Source organism: Zingiber officinale, chromosome 5A, assembly GCF_018446385.1.
Source record: "Zingiber officinale cultivar Zhangliang chromosome 5A, Zo_v1.1, whole genome shotgun sequence".
Lineage (NCBI taxonomy): Eukaryota > Viridiplantae > Streptophyta > Magnoliopsida > Zingiberales > Zingiberaceae > Zingiber > Zingiber officinale.
This window is the reverse complement of record NC_055994.1, coordinates 73,153,343-73,173,360: the sequence shown is the minus strand read 5'-3', so window position 1 is coordinate 73,173,360 and position 20,018 is coordinate 73,153,343. Positions and strand designations below refer to the sequence as shown.

Here is a 20,018-nt window from a genome sequence, read left to right as displayed (position 1 = left end):
ATAGGCGGCGATGAAAAGAGAGATTTGAGTGCTAAAATGGTGAGCCCTGAGATTTTATTTCAACATATTGTTTTAGAAGAGATTTATGATTGAAATGTTTGTTTATTGTAAATATAGGGAAAAATGTATGTTGTTTTTGTTGGAAGGAACCTCAGTGTTTATGACAGTTGGGAAGAAGGTCATGCTCAATTTAACAAATATAGCGGCACATTGCACAAATCGTATCTGAGTAAAGAGGAAGCATTGATATCTTTTAATTCATATAAGGAGAGACAATGCACTTCCTTCACCCCTAATTCCAAAAAAAGGTCCGAGCTCAGCTTCGGCGTCAACTTCAACTGTCTCTTCAAGTTCTAGTAAAAAAATGAAGCAAAATGAAGAATTATCAAAGTTAATTAATATTTAGCTAGAGTTAGCTGATGAGTATCGTAAAAATACATCTAAGATCGCTGACATGCATGAAGAGTTAATATATATATTGGATTCTCTGCTTATTAGTGATTAATTAATTGACTTGTTTAAATTGGATGAATGTATTCTTATAAAAAATAGTTGGATGAATGTACCCGTAACTATTTTCTGTATGAACTTATTTCTTATTCCTTTCTTGCTTGTGGGAGCTAAATATAACCATCTCATTTGCATATGGAGATTTTGTCATACTTAATAAGTTCATTTAAAATTCATTATACAAAAAAAATTCAAGCACAATTGACTCTAATTTAGGTATATATTTACACGATGTTTGTAAAATTTGTAAACTATCGGGTATATTTGGACGAATGTTAGGCACTCTCGTGGCACCCCAATAAAAATACTATTTGATTCGGTATAATATATCCAAATTCAAGTTGATTGAGAGATTGCGCATTGTATACCACAACTTCCTGGATGTTTATTGAGGGAACGTCGTTACATATCATATATCTAATTTGTCAATACCAAACATGCCTTCGGTACCATATTTCAGTTAATTAGTCATTATTATTATATACCTAATTTCTCAATATTTGTACTTATCCTTGCATATCATATATCCAATTTATTAATATTTGTACTCAAGTTTCTACCGAAATTGGACATGATCATTTCATAATCCCACCACTCGAACCAAAGTATATAAAATAGCACATATCAAATATCAAAATGCAAACACATATTATTCATGTTCCTAACACCATTCACAAATACAATAGTAATTATTATATGATACAAAGTTACCATAAACTACAAATACAACTCATATATGTTTACATATAAAACCATCATAGATCATAATATACTACATAAACAGACAAACCAAGTCTTGCACAAGGTTTTCAAAAATAGAACCATTATACAATGTGTAAATCACCAATACTACTACTCGGGGTAGGCCTTATAGTATGTAAGATCATGCTTGATTCCCCTTCTAGCAATCTCTTTTTCCTGCGAAAGTGTAAAAAAAAAATATTAGTCAGGCTACCCAAAAATAAATTAAGTGTCATAAATTTACTAACAAATGACAAATCAAAGACTTAAACATCATTTTAATGAAATAATAACTATTTTATAGCTTCTTTGCAGCTGCGTCTATAGTGGCCTTTCTGATGATAACGATTACACTTTGACACACGTGTTTCAATTTGAGATGGTATCCTCTTATTCCTCCTATGACCTAGCTAATTGTGGACATCAGGAGCGTTGATTACATTTCCTTCATCAAGATTTGACTTGTTAATGTCAAAAGTTTAGATTGGATTAATAATTCCTTTGTATGCTTGACAATACATTCCAATCTTGAAATACTTGTCGCAAAAATCACATAACGACAATGACCTCGGCTCAATAGCAGCGCAAGCATGCTTGGATGGAAGCTTATTGATCTACCAAGATCTGTATGAACAATTCTTATCCATTAAATTAATAGCAAAGGATTTTCACCATTAACTACCTCAAACCTCCAATTACATGATCAATGCACTCTTAAATTTCAGGATTCAAGATATACTCTAGCAATAACCTTCTCCTTTCTCAGACGTAATTCCTTAACCATCATCAATGTTGATTCACATTGCTGGTGCATTATGTTCATGATCTGCATTCGTATGTGGTCCACCATAGCCACAATAGGGAGATAATGAGCTAGTTTAACTGAATTATTCCAACACTTGACTATGTTATTATTTATAACACCCATCTATCACCAAGAAATGAAGTATGTGTCCAACTTTGAGGATGAGATTGTATAATAAACCCTCTGACAAGTGGCATGGAGTCGATGATATTATTTATATGTTGTTCGTGCTCTTGCAAAGATGGAGCATACGCAGCTTTCTTGAATACCGAAGACTAGTGTTTTTTTGTTATGTTTGGGATGCCTTTGCAACACGTAGAATGAGGCAAACAAATCATTTTAGATTCAAAACATGTATCTGGACAAAAGTAAGTAATTATTTTCCTGCTTCACAAAATTATCCACTAAATGCCTCAAACAATAGGATGGTGACTATTAACAAATAATTGCTCAATTGCCTTTATAATCCCAAGATGTCTGTCGGAGAAAAAAGTGAACTCGTTGAACGAAATGCTTTGACATGAAATTAGGAAACTTATAAAATGATAACAAAACCATCCCAATTAACATCATTTTCCACATCCACTACTGAATAATCGTTTGTGAAAAATTATCATTGGCATCCTTCGACAAAGCAACTAGGATACAACCTTTATACTTATTCTTTATATGAGTCCCATCCAAAAAAATCAACAACCTACAACCAGTAAGAAAACCAACTGTACATGCATGGAAACAAATGAATAAACCTTTGAATTTAGATGTCAGCAACACTGCCAGGATTTGTTTCTCGAATAGCATGATAATACCATCTTAGCTTATCGTAGCATACCTTCTCTGTGCCATGAATATCATGCATCATTAACTCCTTGCCTTTTCATACTTTGTGGTAGTCTAACTCTACCTCATAATCTCTTTATAAGTCTTTTTGAATTGTACAAGGGCGATAAGAGGGCTCTTCTCTCAATTTATCTTTCACCATATTAGCAATCCAAGTTACATCGGCTTTAGGATGCCCTTTACTACGCAGATTGATCTCACCACATGTATGCCACAAGTTGCATTTTCGGATCGCAAATATACTATCTGCTTTATATGTTAAAGCATAAATTCTCTATCCACAACTCCTTTCACTACAAATAGTAATTACCTTCTCGCAGTCATTTTTTCTATAAACAAATGAATGTCTTATAGCAACAACATCGATTTTAACACATCTTCTAAAATCAGTAGCATCCTTCAAATTTTGCCCTTCTCCATGGGTGTAGTTAATCCAAGAATCTATAGTATTCAGCAATGGGGTCTGTTCGATCTCCTCATCACTCCTTGACTATGTCTATTCCTCCTTAACCCTTACCAGTATGATACGATTAATAGTGTCAACTTAACTATATCATATGCACTTGTGCTAGATGTAACATATAATATTATCAAACTACAATATCAAGAGGGATATAATATATGTTATCTCCCCAAATTTAGGCTGTCGTCGACATGTTCGTTTTTGCTCTCTACCTTCAAATCGATCATGCTCAGTTTCATACACATATGAAAATGTATCATATTGAGCACATCATCATCATCGTTCAAAGTCACATACATCTTATGTTGCGGAGCTAGGTATTGCAGAATCATAGATTTGGGAGTAATCTCCGCATATTTTTTGCCAAGACACACATTTATATATATATATATATATATCCATTAAACTACAACCACTTAAAATTGAAATCACAAACAACTAGTTTTTACATTTACAACTACCCAAAAATGCAAGGTTACAAGGCCCACTTCCAGAATCCATTTTAACCTAATTCACAAAAATATAATATTTGATTCAATCATATAAAAACTGAAGATCAAAACTTCATTCATATACAATTCAAAAATTTTATTTTTCCAGAGATTTCCTAATGATTTAAGAAATTTTATATTCAAGAACTAAACAATAAAAATTTGCCATCAATTCATCTCTAGATAACACAAATCTAATCAGAAAATTAAACCCCAAATCTTATCTTGTTCACAAACCCAGTTTTATTCAATATCACAAATTTTAAGCATCATACTGCTTAAATTGGGTAGAATACTTTATTTATTAATAATCACTATAAATGTCCAGATATCTCATTCTTGCTTTCAATTGAAGAAGATGCAATACAAACACATTCATAAATTTGCAATTCTAAAATAGAAATCGAATTTTATTTATCCTCAACCTCACATAATTGAAAACACCCATGAACTAAAACTCCCATGACCTAAAGCTTTGATTTTTCGCATAAGAATAGTAAATTAATCAAAATCTAGGGCAAAAAATTATAACTTACCGATGATTTTTGGGTTGAAGGTGAAAGTAGTGTTCTGTTGGTTCTCCGATTTTTGCCTTCAACATCGAAGTAAGGGGAGGTCAGGTCGTCACTGATGGTTTGGAGGGAAAGTCAGGGACTGCATCATCGATGACTTGGAGTCGCAGAGGGAGGGAATGCATTGACAGTTGGGAGAGAAATAAGCAATATTTGAGGATTTTAATTTAATACAAGGGTAAGTTGGTAATTTCACATGTGTTATGGAGTTGAAATAAATAAAATGATTTAGTTAGGTATCGAGAAAAAAGAAAATTTGATACAGGGGCTGAAGGTAAATGCTTAGATTTGCAGGAAGATTTTAGTGTAATTCTTTAATATTATTACATTTATATTTTAAACTAGAAAATTAATTATTTTCTAATTAGAATTTTACCAAAAATAAGAAGAAAATTTAAATTGGTCTCCATGCGGTTCCTCTTTAAATGCAACTCACTTTTAGCATTCGAATCTAATAATTAGCACAAGAACCAACCACCGCAGGCAAACCGATCGGATCTATCCGCCGCCTCCTTCTTCTTCATGCACAGGCCAAGTCGTCTCCTCCCACTCCTTCATCCTCTCCCACTCCAGAGACGTCACCACCACGCTCCCCGACGAATGCCTTGCCCTCGTCTTCCACTTCCTCGACGCCACCGACCGCCGAATATGCTCCCTCGTTTGCCGCCGATGGCTCCTAGCTGATGGATGCTTCTGCACCCGCCTCTCCCTCCAAGCCCCCACTTCGCTCCTCCAGGCTGCACCAGCCCTCTTCTCCTGCTTCGAAGCCATCTCCAACCTCATCCTCTGTAGCAGCCGCCACTCCGCAAGCATCGACGATGACACCCTCGAGCTCATCGCTTCCCGGTGCACCAATCTCCTAAGCCTCAAGCTCCAAGCTTGCTATGACCTCACGGATGCTGGAATGGCTGCCGTTTCACGTCACTGCCTGGGCCTACGCAAGCTATTAGTCGTCTCCTGCTGCTTCGGTGCCAAGGGCATCAACGTTGTTCTCTAAGGATGCCTCCTTCTCGAGGAGCTCTCTATAAAGCGCCTTCACGACCTCCACGATCTCACTGCCATCTCTGGTCCCCATGCCGACGCTACCTCTCTATGTAAAAGAAGAATAGAGAGAGAGCAAGAAATAATATGAGAGCAATAAAATCTATTATTCATTGATATTTGCCATAAGGACAATATAATATATAATGTTTAAAATGTATTTGGTTAATTGACTAATTAATAAATAACAAAATTATTCTAAGAATAATTCTAAGAATTATCCTAATAATTATAATAGAATTATTAGAATAATCCAAATACTAATTTGATTTGATTTGGTGATTTGATCCAGTCAATTCTAGTAATTCTCTTTTATCTCTTTTACCCCCCCTCCCCCCGACAAACATAACGAGAGATCTTTGGTGTTGAGTTTGCTTGTCAACTTGTTAAAACGTTGTCTGGATAATGGCTTAGTAAAGATATCAACGATTTGATCTTCAACCAAATTTAAGAGATGGATAACTATTGAGTTATCACACATTTACGAAAAAAATGAAAATCAATTTCCACATGTTTTATATGAGCATAAAAGATTGGATTTGCTATGAGATATGTTGCTCCAATATTATCGCACCAAATTTTTGGTGCAATATTTGATGCAAGATGAAGTTCAGAGAGAAGTGATTGAAGCCAAATAATTTCTGACATTGTATTTGCTATAGCTTTATTGTAACGCCCGCCCTTACTCATACCCTTAAGCTACAGGACAAACGTTACTCTTTCCTCATACATCTAATTTTTTCGGCATTCTTACCTGTTAAATGCTGCTTAGTCCTTAAATATATTCTAATCTGTTATGATTGGTAGGACATGACTTGCAGCCATGTAGGGCCGAAGGGAGTCTGAAGCTTCTGGTGAGTCTGGGTCGTGTGGCCTTGACAGCTATTGCACTCCCAACTGACACAGGGCACAGACGTGAGAGGGTCGCACGACCGTGATCCTTGATAGAGGATGAAAGGGGCACGACCGTATAAACCCACACAGTCGTGTCACTTCAGCAGAGAGAAGGAGAGACACGGTCGTGTGGAATCACATGACAGTGTAGCATTGGCTGAAGGGAGGAGGTGCCCAGCCGTGTGATTCCACACGACCGTGTCACCTCGGTCGAGAGGAAAAAGGGCACGACCATGTGGAATCATACGACCGTGTCACCTTGGCCGAGAGGAGGAAGGGCACGACCGTGTGGAATCACACGACCGTGTCACCTTGGCCGAGATGAGGAAGGGCAAGGCCGTGTGAGCCCGCATGGCCGTGCCATGGGCCGTGCAGAGGATCCCCCTTCGCTACCGGAAAAGCTTGTTCTCCTCTTTTTCACTTTCACTTGCCATTCAAATTCTACCAAGCCGTCAATTTCATTCTAAACCGATTAGTGCCAGTATCTTATATAAAACAGAGAGAAGAAAACAAACTAAAGTTCTACACGTTCCCCATAGTAACAAACTCTCTGATCTCTTTCCATTGTTCCGCCACACACACATACACCCCCAAGCACTGCTCCTGCTGCCTCCTCCTACTCGAGCTTTCCTTTACCTTTATCAGCAGTACAAGGAAATGCAAATCTATAAGAGGATGCTTAGTAAGTACCATCTACTCACAAAATGAGATATTAAAAGAAGCCATGCTTTTTAAACTACTTGAAGAAAAATGCAACATTGTAAACATGCTTTTGCTAGTAGTTCACACTAAAACCATACTTCGGAAATACGTACATGGCATGTATTTTCAAACCAGTTTATCATGCAAACCATCAACTAAAAATTATGCTAGTAATGAAATAAAAACAAGCATCTTGGCATATTATTGAGTTTATCACTGCTGTACTACGTAACTCAAATTCACAACTTAGGAAAACTTCCACTAAGACACACCATGAAGTTTAAAAACTTTATATTACGTAATAGTAAAAATAATACTCACTCTCTTGGGCTCGGCATTGTATCATTTTGCGTGCATCCTTAATAAGATCTGAGGTAGCTAATCCCGAGCCCATTAAGGTACTACTAGGCGGTCTAGGAGCCTAGGGGCGATCTAGGAGCCCACCCAAGGACCTTGTGTCCAGTACATGTCTTTCTAAAGTAAAATACTTCCTATTAACTATTAATTTCTTGTACTTGCACTTGCTTGGCATTTAACCAAACACCTTATGTGTGCTTAATTGCCCCGTACTGATAGGGAAGCACTTTAGGTACTTGATTATACTTCTTAATCCCAAAACTTAATGGGAAGCAAACCAAGATGATCTAAGCATGCTCTTAATCCCAAAACTTTACAGGGTATCTTACATCTTATAGCATCTATCTCCTTTAACATGCAACACGTTTAAAATATATCGTAACATGTATTAACGAAGCTACTCATACTGTAGATGAGAGGTACTTATCTCCTTTCGCTAGATCTTACGATTATAAGGTGCAAGGAAGACCCCAAAATCCTCCCTCGTGTGCCTTAATCTCCGAGTCACCCTTTTTTTGCATCCCTCCTCCTTGGGAGTAACTCTCTCTTAGATTCCCTCCTTTGAAAGCTTTAAGACTTGGAGCCCTAGGTTTCCTTGGCCGAAACTTGAAGGGAGGGAGAAGAGGATTTGACTAGAGAGGAAAAAGGAGGCGGAAGATTAGGTTTTTGATCTCATCCAACCCCTTTTATACTAAGTGGAAATTGGAGCGTCTCTTCGCACATAATCCACATATAAGGAATTGTTTCATATTGCTCATGTGATGCTTTACCACCACCTAATGGCTACTTAAACAAATTTCAAACAAGAGGTCTTGGGTTTAAATCCTAGCCCGGGCCATTTATGCATATATTTTTATTTCTTTTCTATTCTTCTATTTCTTTTTGCGCTTTGTAAAAATAAAGGAAATTTATGGGTGTTACAATTCCCCATACCATATAAAAAGTTCGTCCTCGAACTTAGAACAAGTGTGGATACTTCTGTCTTATATTATCCTCGCGTTCCCAAGTTGCCTCCTCATACTATTGTCCTTGCCACAACACTTTCACTAACGATATCTCCTTGTTCCTCAGCTTCTTAACTTCTCGATCTATTATCTGAATAGGTCAACTTTCATAACTGAGGTTCTCTTGAACTTGTTTTGTCTGTGGCTCAATCATTTGATTTGCATTGGGAACATGCTTTTTCAGCATTGAGACATGAAATACATTATGAATGGATGACATTTCTTGAGGTAGTTCCAACTCATACGCTACATTGCCAACCCTTTTGGTGATCCGATACAACCCCACATAATGTGGACTCAACTTTCCCTTATTTCCAAACCTCATTACTTCTTTTATAGGAGCAACTTTGAGGAACACTAAATCCCCCACATCAAATTCTAGTGGTCTACGGCGCACATCCGCATAGCTCTTCTGCCGGCTCTGAGCAGTTTCTATCCTCTGGCGAATGTTCTAAATAGCTTTGGTGGTGTCCTCGATAAGATCCGTCTGGAGTCCCATTTCTCTCTTTTCACCGCCTTCGTACCAGGATATAGGAGATCTACATCTCCTCCCATATAGGGCCTTATAGGGTGTCATTTTGATAGTAGCTTGATATGTAAATTCTGCTAAGCATAGGTATCAACACCAACTCCCTTTGAAATCTAAGGCACAAGCTCGTAGTATATCCTCCAGGACTTGATTTACTCATTCTGTTTGCCCATCTATTTGAGGATGAAATGCTGTGCTAAACCGTAGCTTAGTGCCAAGAGCTCTCTGAATACACTCCCAGAAGTGCGAAGTGAAGCGACCATCTCTATCAGAAATTATGGTTTTGGGGATGCCATGCAATCTGATAATCTCTTTAACATACAGTTGCGCTAATTGTTCTATGGAGTAGGATGTTCTGATAGCTAGAAAATGAGCGGAGTTGGTCAATCTGCCCACTATTACCTAGATAGCATTGAATCCATTTGTAGTCCTGAGTAGTCCTACTATGAAGTCCATAGATATATCCTTCCACTTCCATTATGAAATTTGGATAGGCTGCAGAACTCTGTTTGGTCTCTAATGTTCTTCTTTAACCCGTTGGCATGTCATGCAGGTATTGATATATCTTGCAATATCTCTTTTCATTCCAGACCACCAGAAGCGTTCCTTTAAATCTTGATACATCTTGGTGGAACCAGGATGCATTGCATAGGGTGCTCCATGTGCTTCGTCTAGAATTTTCTTTCATAGTTCTTCTTGATTAGGGACACAAAGGAGATCACCATAATATAGTATCCCACCGTTTGAAACTCGGAACTGCCCAATTTCTCCGTCCTGTATTCCCTGCTTGATCTTCTGAATATTAGAATCTTCATCTTGCCCTTTCTATATTTCATCAAGTAGGGTTGACACTAATGTTAAAGTGGAGAGTTGCCCAGTAACGATTTCAAGCCCAAAATTTTCTATTTCTTTCTGGAGGGGAGTGGCCATGGCAGATAAGGACAATAGAGCGGCACAAGCTTTCCTACTTAGTGCATCTACCACTTTGTTCGCCTTCCCTGGATGATAGAGGATTTCACAGTCATAGTCCTTGACCAGTTCAAGCCATCTCTGCTGTCTCATGTTCAGGTCTTTTTGAGTGAAGAAATACTTCAGACTCTGGTGATCTGTGCAAATCTTGCACTGAGCTCCATATAAGTAATGCCTCCAAATCTTGAGAGCGAAGACTACCGCTGCTAACTCAAGGTCATGAGTAGGATAGTTCTTCTCATAATCCTTGAGTTGTCTCGAGGCATAAGCAATGACTTTGCCATTCTGCATCAGTACAACCCCGAGTCCCAATTTAGAATCATCACTGTAAATATCAAAGCTTTCGTTATTCTCTGGGAGAGTCAGGATTGGGGCACTGGTCAGTCTCCCTTTCAGTTTAGTGAAACTCTTCTCACAATCCTCTGTCCATTCAAACTTTCGGTTCTTTCTGCTAAGTGCTGTCAGTGGTGAGGCGATCCTGGAGAAGTTTTCTACAAATTTCCTGTAATAGCCTGCTAACCCAAGGAAACTCCTAATTTTACTAGCATTCTTAGGTCTATTCCAGTTACTCACAGCTTTTATTTTTGTTGGGTCTACCATAACCCCATCCTTGGAAATAATGTGGCCTAGGAAGGACACTTGCTCGAGCCAGAACTCGCACTTGGAGAACTTTGCGTACAACTGGCTTTGCTGAAGAATTTGTAATACTATCTTTAGATGCTCAGTATGTTCCTCCTGAGTTCTGGAGTATATAAGGATATCGTCTATGAAGATAATTACAAACTTGTCCAGATATGGCTTGAATACCCTATTCATCAGATCCATAAAAATGGCAGGAGTGTTCGTCACTCCAAAAGGCATAACCATAAACTCGTAGTGCCCATACCTCGTTCGGAATGCCGTCTTCGGCACATCATCCACTTTCACTTTCATTTGATGATATCCAGACCTTAAATCTATCTTGGAAAAGACCGTGGCGCCCTTTAACTGATCAAACAGATCATCAATTCTAGGCAGGGGATATCTATTCTTAATGGTTACTTTGTTCAACGCTCGATAGTCCACACACATTCGCATGGACCCGCCCTTCTTCTTTACAAACAACACCGGAGCTCCCCATGGTGAGTGACTAGGGCGAATGAAACCCTTGTTAAGAAGCTCCTGTAGTTGTCCCTGAAGTTCTTTCAATTCTGCCGGAGCCATGCGGTAGGGTGCCTTTGAGATTGGATGGGTACCAGGGATAAGTTCAATCTCAAATTCGATTTCCCTATCTGGAGCCAAGCCTGGCAACTCATTCGGAAACACTTCTGGGTAGTCACATACAACTCTAACTTCCTCTAGCTTTTGGTCTCTTTCTTGTTGGGTATTAACTACGTGAGCTAGAAACCTGGTACATCCATCGGCTAACATTTTCTGAGCTTTTATGGCCAATAAGAATTTCTGGGTCCTCTTCTTGGATTCTCCGATGAACTCAAACTTAGGATTTGCCTCAGGTTAGAATAGGACTCTTCGCTTACGACACTCAATGGAAGCACCATACTTGCTCAGAAAGTCCATCCCAAAAATAACATCGTAGTCAGACATGTTTAGCATTATCAGATCACTGTATAGTTCTCTATCTGAAATTTTGACTAGCACAACACATTGCCAGTGCATAGATGTCATTATCTCTCCCGAGGGTAGTGTCGTTAAGAACTGTCCGCTTAGGACATCCGGGGCTAGACCTATACTTTTAGCAAATTCTATGGAAACAAACGAATGGGTTGCCCCAGTATCAAATAACACAGTTGCATATAGATTAAAAATGCGTATATGACCTGTGACAACTGTGGAGTCGTTTGCTACCTCCTCTCTGGTAAGGGAGAAGACTCGAGCATTAGTAGCACTTGGTGGAGCCTCCAATCTGCCCTGGCTAATTTGAGGACCCTCCAACGTGGCCTGCATCTGGTGTAACTACGCCTGGTTGCCTCCATACTGAACAGGTTGTACTGGAGGTAAGTTGCTCTTGGTCGGGCAATACTTGGCTATATGCCCCTCTTGACCACACGTATAACAACCACTAGTTCCCTTGTGACAGATTCCCGGATGCATCTTTCCACACATGGAACACGTGGCATACTTAGGCTGCTTGCTTATGGATCCTCCCTTCTTATTACTCCACTGCTTTCTCTTGGAGCTCCCCTTCCAGGTTGAACCTTAGCCCTGAGTTTTCTGAGTGCCAGAACTCCCTTGACCTTTGTTCTCAATCTGTACTGGCTTCTGCTGCTTGAGGCTGTTCAGGTAATGCTCCGTGATCAGGGGACTACTAATCAGATCTTCTGTAGTCTGTGGTCTATTTATTCCGCCTGCTACATTCAGAGCTATCTCTGGCCTCAACATCTTAAGCATTAGTCTCACCCTTTCTCGTTCCATGCTGACCAGCTCGGGGCATAAGCGAGCTAGTCTATTAAATTTCTTCACGGCTTCGTCCACCGATAAATTTCCTTGTCAAAATTCTATGAACTCGTCATAATGTTTATTCGTGACTCACATATGGAAGAACTCTTCGAAGAACTCAGTCTCGAAGTCAGACCAGGTCATCTGATCCACTTTTCATTTTGCCTTAACCCTTTCCCGCCACATTCTTTCGTCACCAGTAAAGCAGAAGGAAGCGCACTTAATCTTTTCTACCTCCGGCCAGTCCAGTAGCTCCATTATGCTCTTTAGGGTTTTGAACCATGCCTGGGCATCCCATGGTTCATTGGCGCCAGAGAAATTCTCTGGTTTCAGTTTTTGCCACTAGATGAGGTGCGCTTCTTACCTCACTACTTTTGTTGGTGCTACAGGTGTAACTAATGGAACTTTGACTGTAGTAGGTGTCACTATAGTGGATTTCGATGGGACAACAGGAGGAGCTTGCTAATTAGCAGTCAGGGTGGCAATAACCTACTGCTGCTCCGCCAATTGTCTTTGCAGTTGAGCTACTACTTCTAGAAGGTTGGGTTGGGGGTGCAGACTCATTCTCTACTGGTTGAGGTTCATTAACTCTCGGCTATCTAGACGGTCATCCTCTAGCCATTCTACATATCCATATACCAACCAGTGAGATATTTCGTCAGCCTATCGTTATTATTATCTACTATTATTAGTACTTCCATGTATAAGCATGCTAAATCCTAACAAGCATTCTTAATAATCATAACAAAACTAAATGCATAAAGTTATGAAAACGATAATTTCTTACTTGGAAGTTGTAGGATTAATGCTTGAGGTGTGTGATGGAAGGATGGAACTTACTCTGATACCAAACTGTAACGTCCACCCTTACTCATACCAAACTGTAACGTTACTCTTTCCTCGTGTATCAAATTTTTTCGACATTCTTACCTGTTACATGCTGCTTAGTCCTTAAATCTATTCTAACCTGTTATGACTGGTAGGACATGACTTGCAGCTACGTAGGGCCGAAGGGAGTCTGAAGCTTCTGGTGAGTCTGGGTTGTGTGGCCCTGACAGCTATTGCACTCCCAACTAACACAAGGCACGACCGTGCGAGGGTCGCATGGCAGTGACCCTTGGTAGAGGATGAAAGGGGCACGGCCGTGTGAACCCACATGGTCGTGTCACTTCGGTAGAGAGAAGGAGAGACACGATCGTGTGGAATCACATGGTTGTGTAGCATTGGCCGAAGGGAGGAGGTGCCCGGTCATGTGATTCCACACGGCCGTGTCACCTCGACCGAGAGGAAAAAGGGCACGACCGTATGGAATCACACGACCGTGTCACCTTGGCCGAGAGGAGGAAGGGCACGATCGTGTGGAATCACACGATCGTGTGGAATCACACGACAGTGTCACCTTGGCCGAGAGGAGGAAGGGCAAGGCCGTGCGAGCCCGCATGGCCGTGCCATGGGCCATGCAGAGGATCCCCCTTCACTACTGGAAAAGCTTGTTCTCCTCTTTTTCACTTTCACTTGCCATTCAAATTCTACCAAGCCGTCAATTTCATTCTAAACCAATTAGTGCCAGTATCTTATATAAAACGGAGAGAAGAAAACAAACTAAAGTTCTACACGTTCCCCATAATAACAAACTCTATGATCTCCTTCCATTGTTCCACCATACACACATACACCCCCAAGCACTGCTCCTGCTGCCTCCTCCTACTCGAGCTTTCCTTTACCTTTATCAGCAGTACAAGGAAATGCAAATCTATAAGAGGATGCTTAGTAATTACCATCTACTCACAAAATGAGACATTAAAAGAAGACATGCTTTTTAAACTACTTGAAGAAAAATGCAACATTGTAAACATGATTTTGTCAGTAGTTCACACTAAAACCGTACTTCGGAAATACGTACATGACATGTATTTTCAAACCAGTTTATCATGCAAGCCATCAACTAAAAACTATGCTAGTAACGAAATAAAAACAGGCATCTTGGCATATTATTGAGTTTATCACTACTGTACTACGTAACTCAAATTCTCAACTTAGGAAAACTTCCACTAAGACACACCATGAAGTTTAAAAACTTTATATTACGTAATAGTGAAAATAATACTCACTTGCTTGGGCCCGACATTGTAGCATTTTGTGCGCATCCTTAATAAGATCCGAGGTAGCTAATCCCGAACCTATTAAGGTACTACTAGGTGGCCTAGGGGCGATCTAGGAGCCCACCCAAGGACCTTGTGTCTAGTACATGTCTTTCTAAAGTAAAATACTTCCTTTTAACTATTAATTTCTTGTACTTGCACTTGCTTGGCATTTAACCAAACACCTTATGTGTGCTTAATTGCCCCGTACTGATAGGGAAGCACTTTAGGCACTTGATTATACTTCTTAGTCCCAAAACTTAATGCGAAGCAAACCAAGATGATCTAAGCATCCTCTTAATCCCAAAACTTTACAGGGTATCTTACATCTCATAGCATCTATATCCTTTAATATGCAACACATTTAAAATATATCGTAACATGTATTAACGAAGCTACTCATACTGCAGGTGAGAGGTACTTACCTCCTTTCGCTAGATCTTACGAGTATAAGGTGCAAGGAAGACCCCAAAATCCTCCCTCGTGTGCCTTAATCTCCGAGTCACCCTCCTTTTGCGTCCTACCTCCTTGGGAGAAATTCTCCCTTAGATTCCCTCCTTTGAAAGGTTTAAGACTTCGAGCCCTAGGTTTCCTTGGACGAAACTTGAAGGGAGGGAGAAGAGGATTCAGCTAGAGAGGAAAAAGGAGGCGGAAGATTAGGTTTTTGATCTCATCCAACCCCTTTTATACTAAGTGAAAATTGGAGTGTCTCTTCACACATAATCCACATATAAGGAATTGTTTCATATTGCTCATGTGATGCTTTACCACCACTTAATGGCTACTTAAACAAATTTCAAGCAAGAGGTCTTGGGTTCAAATCCTAGCTCGGGCCATTTATGCATATATTTTTATTTCTTTTCTCTTCTTCTATTTCTTTTTGCGCTTTGTAAAAATAAAGGAAATTTATGGGTGTTACATTTATATTCTACCTCAGTACTTGAACGAGATATTGTAGGTTGCTTTTTCGAATTCCATGAGATAAGATTTCATCCAAGAAATATTGCATATCCACTAGTAGAGCGTCTATCTTCATGAGAATTTGCTCAATCCACATCACTATATGCATGTAAATCTCGAGACGATTGGCGATATAAAAGAAGATCATATAGAATAGTACCTTTGAGATATTGAAGTATTCTTTTTAGATTATCTCAATTTTGTTCAGTTGGAGCATGCATGAATTGACAAGCATGATTTACAACAAAAATAATATCAGGGCGTGTGATAGTGACATATTGTAAGGCTCCAACAATACCTCTATAAATCTATGAATCAGACAGAGCAGGAGAGGATGAAGTTAGAGAGTTGTTTATACCAATTGGTGTAGAGACCGAACGTGCTCCATCCATTTTGGCTCTTTGAAGAAGTCCAGTAATGTATTTGCTCTAAGAGAGAAGATAACCATCCTCATGTGGAATAAGCTCAATACTAAGAAAAAAATGAGCAATACCTAAATCTCGAGTAGGAAATTCTTGATTGAGAAAACTTAATAAAGTTGTGATACCCTTGTGATCATTGCCGGTTATCAGAATGCCATCCACATAAATAAGAAAAAATATCATAGATCCATCATTATATTTGTGAAATAGAGACAAGTCAGTCTTTGATCCAGAAAATCCTTAAGCTTGTAACCAATTAGATAGTCGATGAAATTATACATGAGGAGCTTGTCGAAGACCATATAAGGATTTCTTTCGTTGGCAAACATGAGATGGAAATTATGGATGAATAAACCCAGGTGGTTGCTCCATAAATACAGTTTCCTCAAAATGACCATGGAGAAACGCATTTGAAATATCCAATTGTCATGCAGACCAATTAGAACTAACAACTATTAATAATAATAATCTGACAGATATAATTTTGATGACTGGGCTAAAAGTATCATTAAAGTCAATACCTGGTTGTTGACTAAATCCTTTAGCTACAAGTCGAGTTTTGTGTCGTTCAAGAGAACCAACAGCTCGATGCTTAAGACGAAATACCTATTTAGAGCCCACAACATTCATTGAGGGAGTGTGTGGAACTAGACTCCATGTTCCATTTCAAAGAAGTGCATCAAATTCTGTAGCCATTGCACTACGCCAGTTTGGATCCTTGCTTGCTTGTGTAAAACAAGTTGGTTCAATAGATTTTGAAGAGACTACTAGAGCTCGTGGAAGGGGATATCGAGTTGCATTTGGTGGGCAATGCTCATAAATGTCACTAATGGGAAGCATGCGGCGAGGAGCATTATCATTTGAATCATTTGTTGATGGCAACGAGGAAGTAGGCTGACATGGTGATGTAGATGATGGACTTGCATTATCTGAGGATCCAGAACTAGAGAGCATATTATTTTTGACCAGCGAGGCTTCCAAGATTGGAGCAGCAACCTAAGGTGATTCTGATGGTATAGGAGAGTTATTAAAGAGTTCCGGAGCAGGACCTAGGATGCCATCACTTCTGACAATATTAGGTGGCATCAAGAAGGTGCCACTTGTATCTGGAGGAGAGATCGAAGAAGATACCAAAAAAGGGAATAGAGACTCATCAAAAGTAACATGTCCTAAAATATAAATTTGTCCTGTTGATATATGCATGCAACGATAACCATGACCCAAATTGCTATAACCAAGAAAACACATTATAGTGAACGAGAGTCAAGTTTGTTTTTAGAATAGGGGCATAACCATAGATAACATGCGTAACCAAAAATTCAAAGGAAAGTGTAATAGGGGGTTTGATTATAAAGTTTTTCAAAAGGACACTTATGATTGAGAAATGGAGTAGGAAGTCAATTTATAAGATATACTACAGTGCTAATAGCTTCATCCCAAAATTTACGCGGAACCGATGCATGATGAAGAAGAGCTAAGGCAGTTTCAACTATATTTCTATGTTTTCTCTCAACGGAGTCATTTGGTTCTAGAGTGTGAGGACAAAAAACTCAATGAACAATTCCACAAGAGACAAGATGATGATAGGGAGCTTGATATTCGCCTCCCCAATCATAATGAAAAGAGAGTATTTTATAATTAAAATATCATTCAACTTGAATTTGAAAATTATAGAATATATCAAATAAATTAGATTTCCTTCTCATAGGTAATGTGCCTAGATTGTATACACTTGTTTAGCATGTTTTGACGAACATTCACATATTTTGCGCATGCTTTATCTATGTATTTTCGTACTTCCAGCTTTGCTTTTAGCATATTTACTCTTTTTATTCGAAGATCTACTTTTTGTGCATTTTCTGTACGCAGGAGTCGTATTTGAAGAAGAATTTGTGATCGAGGCCAAATCTACAAGCTAATGAAAGGAGGAAGACACCATCTTGGAGTGCCACATGACCATGTCTGGTAGATTAACCTAGGCCGTGTGGTGATGCTCACCCATGCAAGCCTTGCAGAGCCAAAGCAACACATGGCCGTGTCCCAGACATGACCGTGTAAGTCTTCCAGAGCTAGAGCAGTACATGGTCGTGTCCCAGACACGACCGTGCATGAGTTCCAGAGCTGGAGGCAGCACAGGCCGTGTAGATCTACACGACCGTGCAAGGGTGGCAGTGGCAGAACATGTCACGACCGTGTGCATCACACGACCGTGTGAGAGGGCAACGAAGAGAATGACCTAGGCTGTGTCTCACACATGGCCTGATCTCGGGGCCGTGTGGTGCCCAAAATCTCTGCTCTATATAAGGGTTTCTTTCATCATTTGAAGGGGGAGTTCTCCCTTTTGGGAGAGAACAAGATTTGGGTGATTCCTCACCTTCTTGGAGGGATTTTTCGATGATCTAAGGACAGATCTTCAATGAATCAATTCCGGGAACGAGGATTGGATCCGAAGACCATTCTTCATCGTAGATAAGCTTTTCTTCCCTTTCTCTTCTTGGATTTTGGGATCAAGATGCTTAGGATCTTCTTGTCTTTGGGGTTCTTTTCTTGTTCTATGGATTAGATCTCTTTGTTCTAGGATGGAGGGAGTATTTGTAATATGATTTGATGTAAACTCTTGTAGATTTGCAAATTTCCTATTCCTATGATTTTGTCTTGTTTGTATCTATTTGATCTTGTGTGGATTGTTGCGATTGGACTTAATTACCATACTTGATTGAATGTTTGAGTATCTTGTGGATCTTGTAGAGGTAATTCCTCATTCGATTATCCGAGGGACGTACGTGATAGACAAGCCCATGTAAGGACGATTGAGGGATAATCTTGAAGGTGAAATAAGGTCATTCAAGGAGATAGGATAGATTGTATGCATTAATCTTTTATATCTTGATATGGTTGAGAAGTAATGAATTTCTATGTTGATTATCCAAGGGACGCACGTGATAGGCAAGCCCGTGTAAGGACATCATAGGAATCATTCCTAATTGATCGCATTAGATATAAACTTTAGTCCTAGGCCGGTTGTCTATTGCAAGAGAGAATCGACAATCTTCTACAAATGATGCACAATTGAGGAATAAGATTTGGTAGATCATTTACATTGAATAATATTACAAAGAAACCAAAACTCCTAGAACATCCTTTTATCATAGCCCTTATCCCTATTTCTATGTTTTACTTCTATGTTTTACTTTTCATAGTTGCACTTAGTTTTATAAATCAATTGATTAGTTGTTTAGCTAATTCTTGTTGAGATATCTTTAGTGGTTATAACCAGTCCCTGTGGATACAATATCTTTCTTTATTACTGATGACGTATCCTTACACTTGCGGAATATTAATAAGTTTTTGGCGCTGTTGCCGGGGACTGCACTTATAACATTAGAGATTATCAATTGAGTTAGACTAAACATTACTTTTCTTTTCATTAGAAAAGTTGTAACTAATCTTTAGAATTCTGTTTTCATAATTTTTGCATATTTTTCTACTTCTTGACAATTTGTTTTGTTGCAATTCTAATTCTAATTCTAATTCTAATTCTAATTCTGCATTCTTGATTTCTAGCATTCTAGTCTAGCTTTTCTCTGTTTTTCTTTTGATTTAAATTTCTTTCTACTTTTCTTTTGTAAATATATCTTGCAATCTTGTTCTTGTGTATGCGAAGATCTAACTTTACAGGAGAACTTCTTCCTCTAGACCCTGAAATAGACAGAACATTTCATAGAAGAAGAACTTCACAAAGACATCAAGAAGAACAAGAACATTCAAGCATGGAAAATAGACCATTAAAGGATTATGCAACACCTTATTCTAGAGGGTTTCGATCTAGCATTTCAAGACCTTCTGTTGAAGTAAATAATTTTGAGATCAAACTGGCTATTATTTCTATGGTGCAGTAGAATCAGTTTGGTGGAGGACCGCATAAGGACCCAAATAAACACTTGGAGGTCTTCTATGAGATATGTGGTACAATAAAAATGAATGGTGTTCCTTCTGAAGCAGTGCGTTTATTATTATTTGGGTTTTCTTTAAGAGACAGAGCTAAGCAATGGTTAAACTCTTTAGCTCCAAATAGCATCACCACATGGGAATAATGCGAGCAACAATTTCTGGACAAATTCTATCCGCCTAGTAAAACGAT

At 39.0% G+C, this 20,018-nt stretch overlaps 1 protein-coding gene across 1 annotated transcript; it reads left to right on the top strand.

Annotated features, from left to right (window-relative positions):
• The first annotated feature begins 3,352 nt into the window (after positions 1 to 3,352).
• Positions 3,353 to 5,419, top strand: LOC121979637 (F-box protein At1g47056-like). Its single transcript, XM_042531630.1, has 2 exons — positions 3,353 to 3,357; positions 4,885 to 5,419. The coding sequence occupies exons 1-2, from the start codon at positions 3,353 to 3,355 to the stop codon at positions 5,417 to 5,419; spliced, it is 540 nt and encodes a 179-aa protein (XP_042387564.1).
• The last annotated feature ends 14,599 nt before the right edge of the window (positions 5,420 to 20,018 follow it).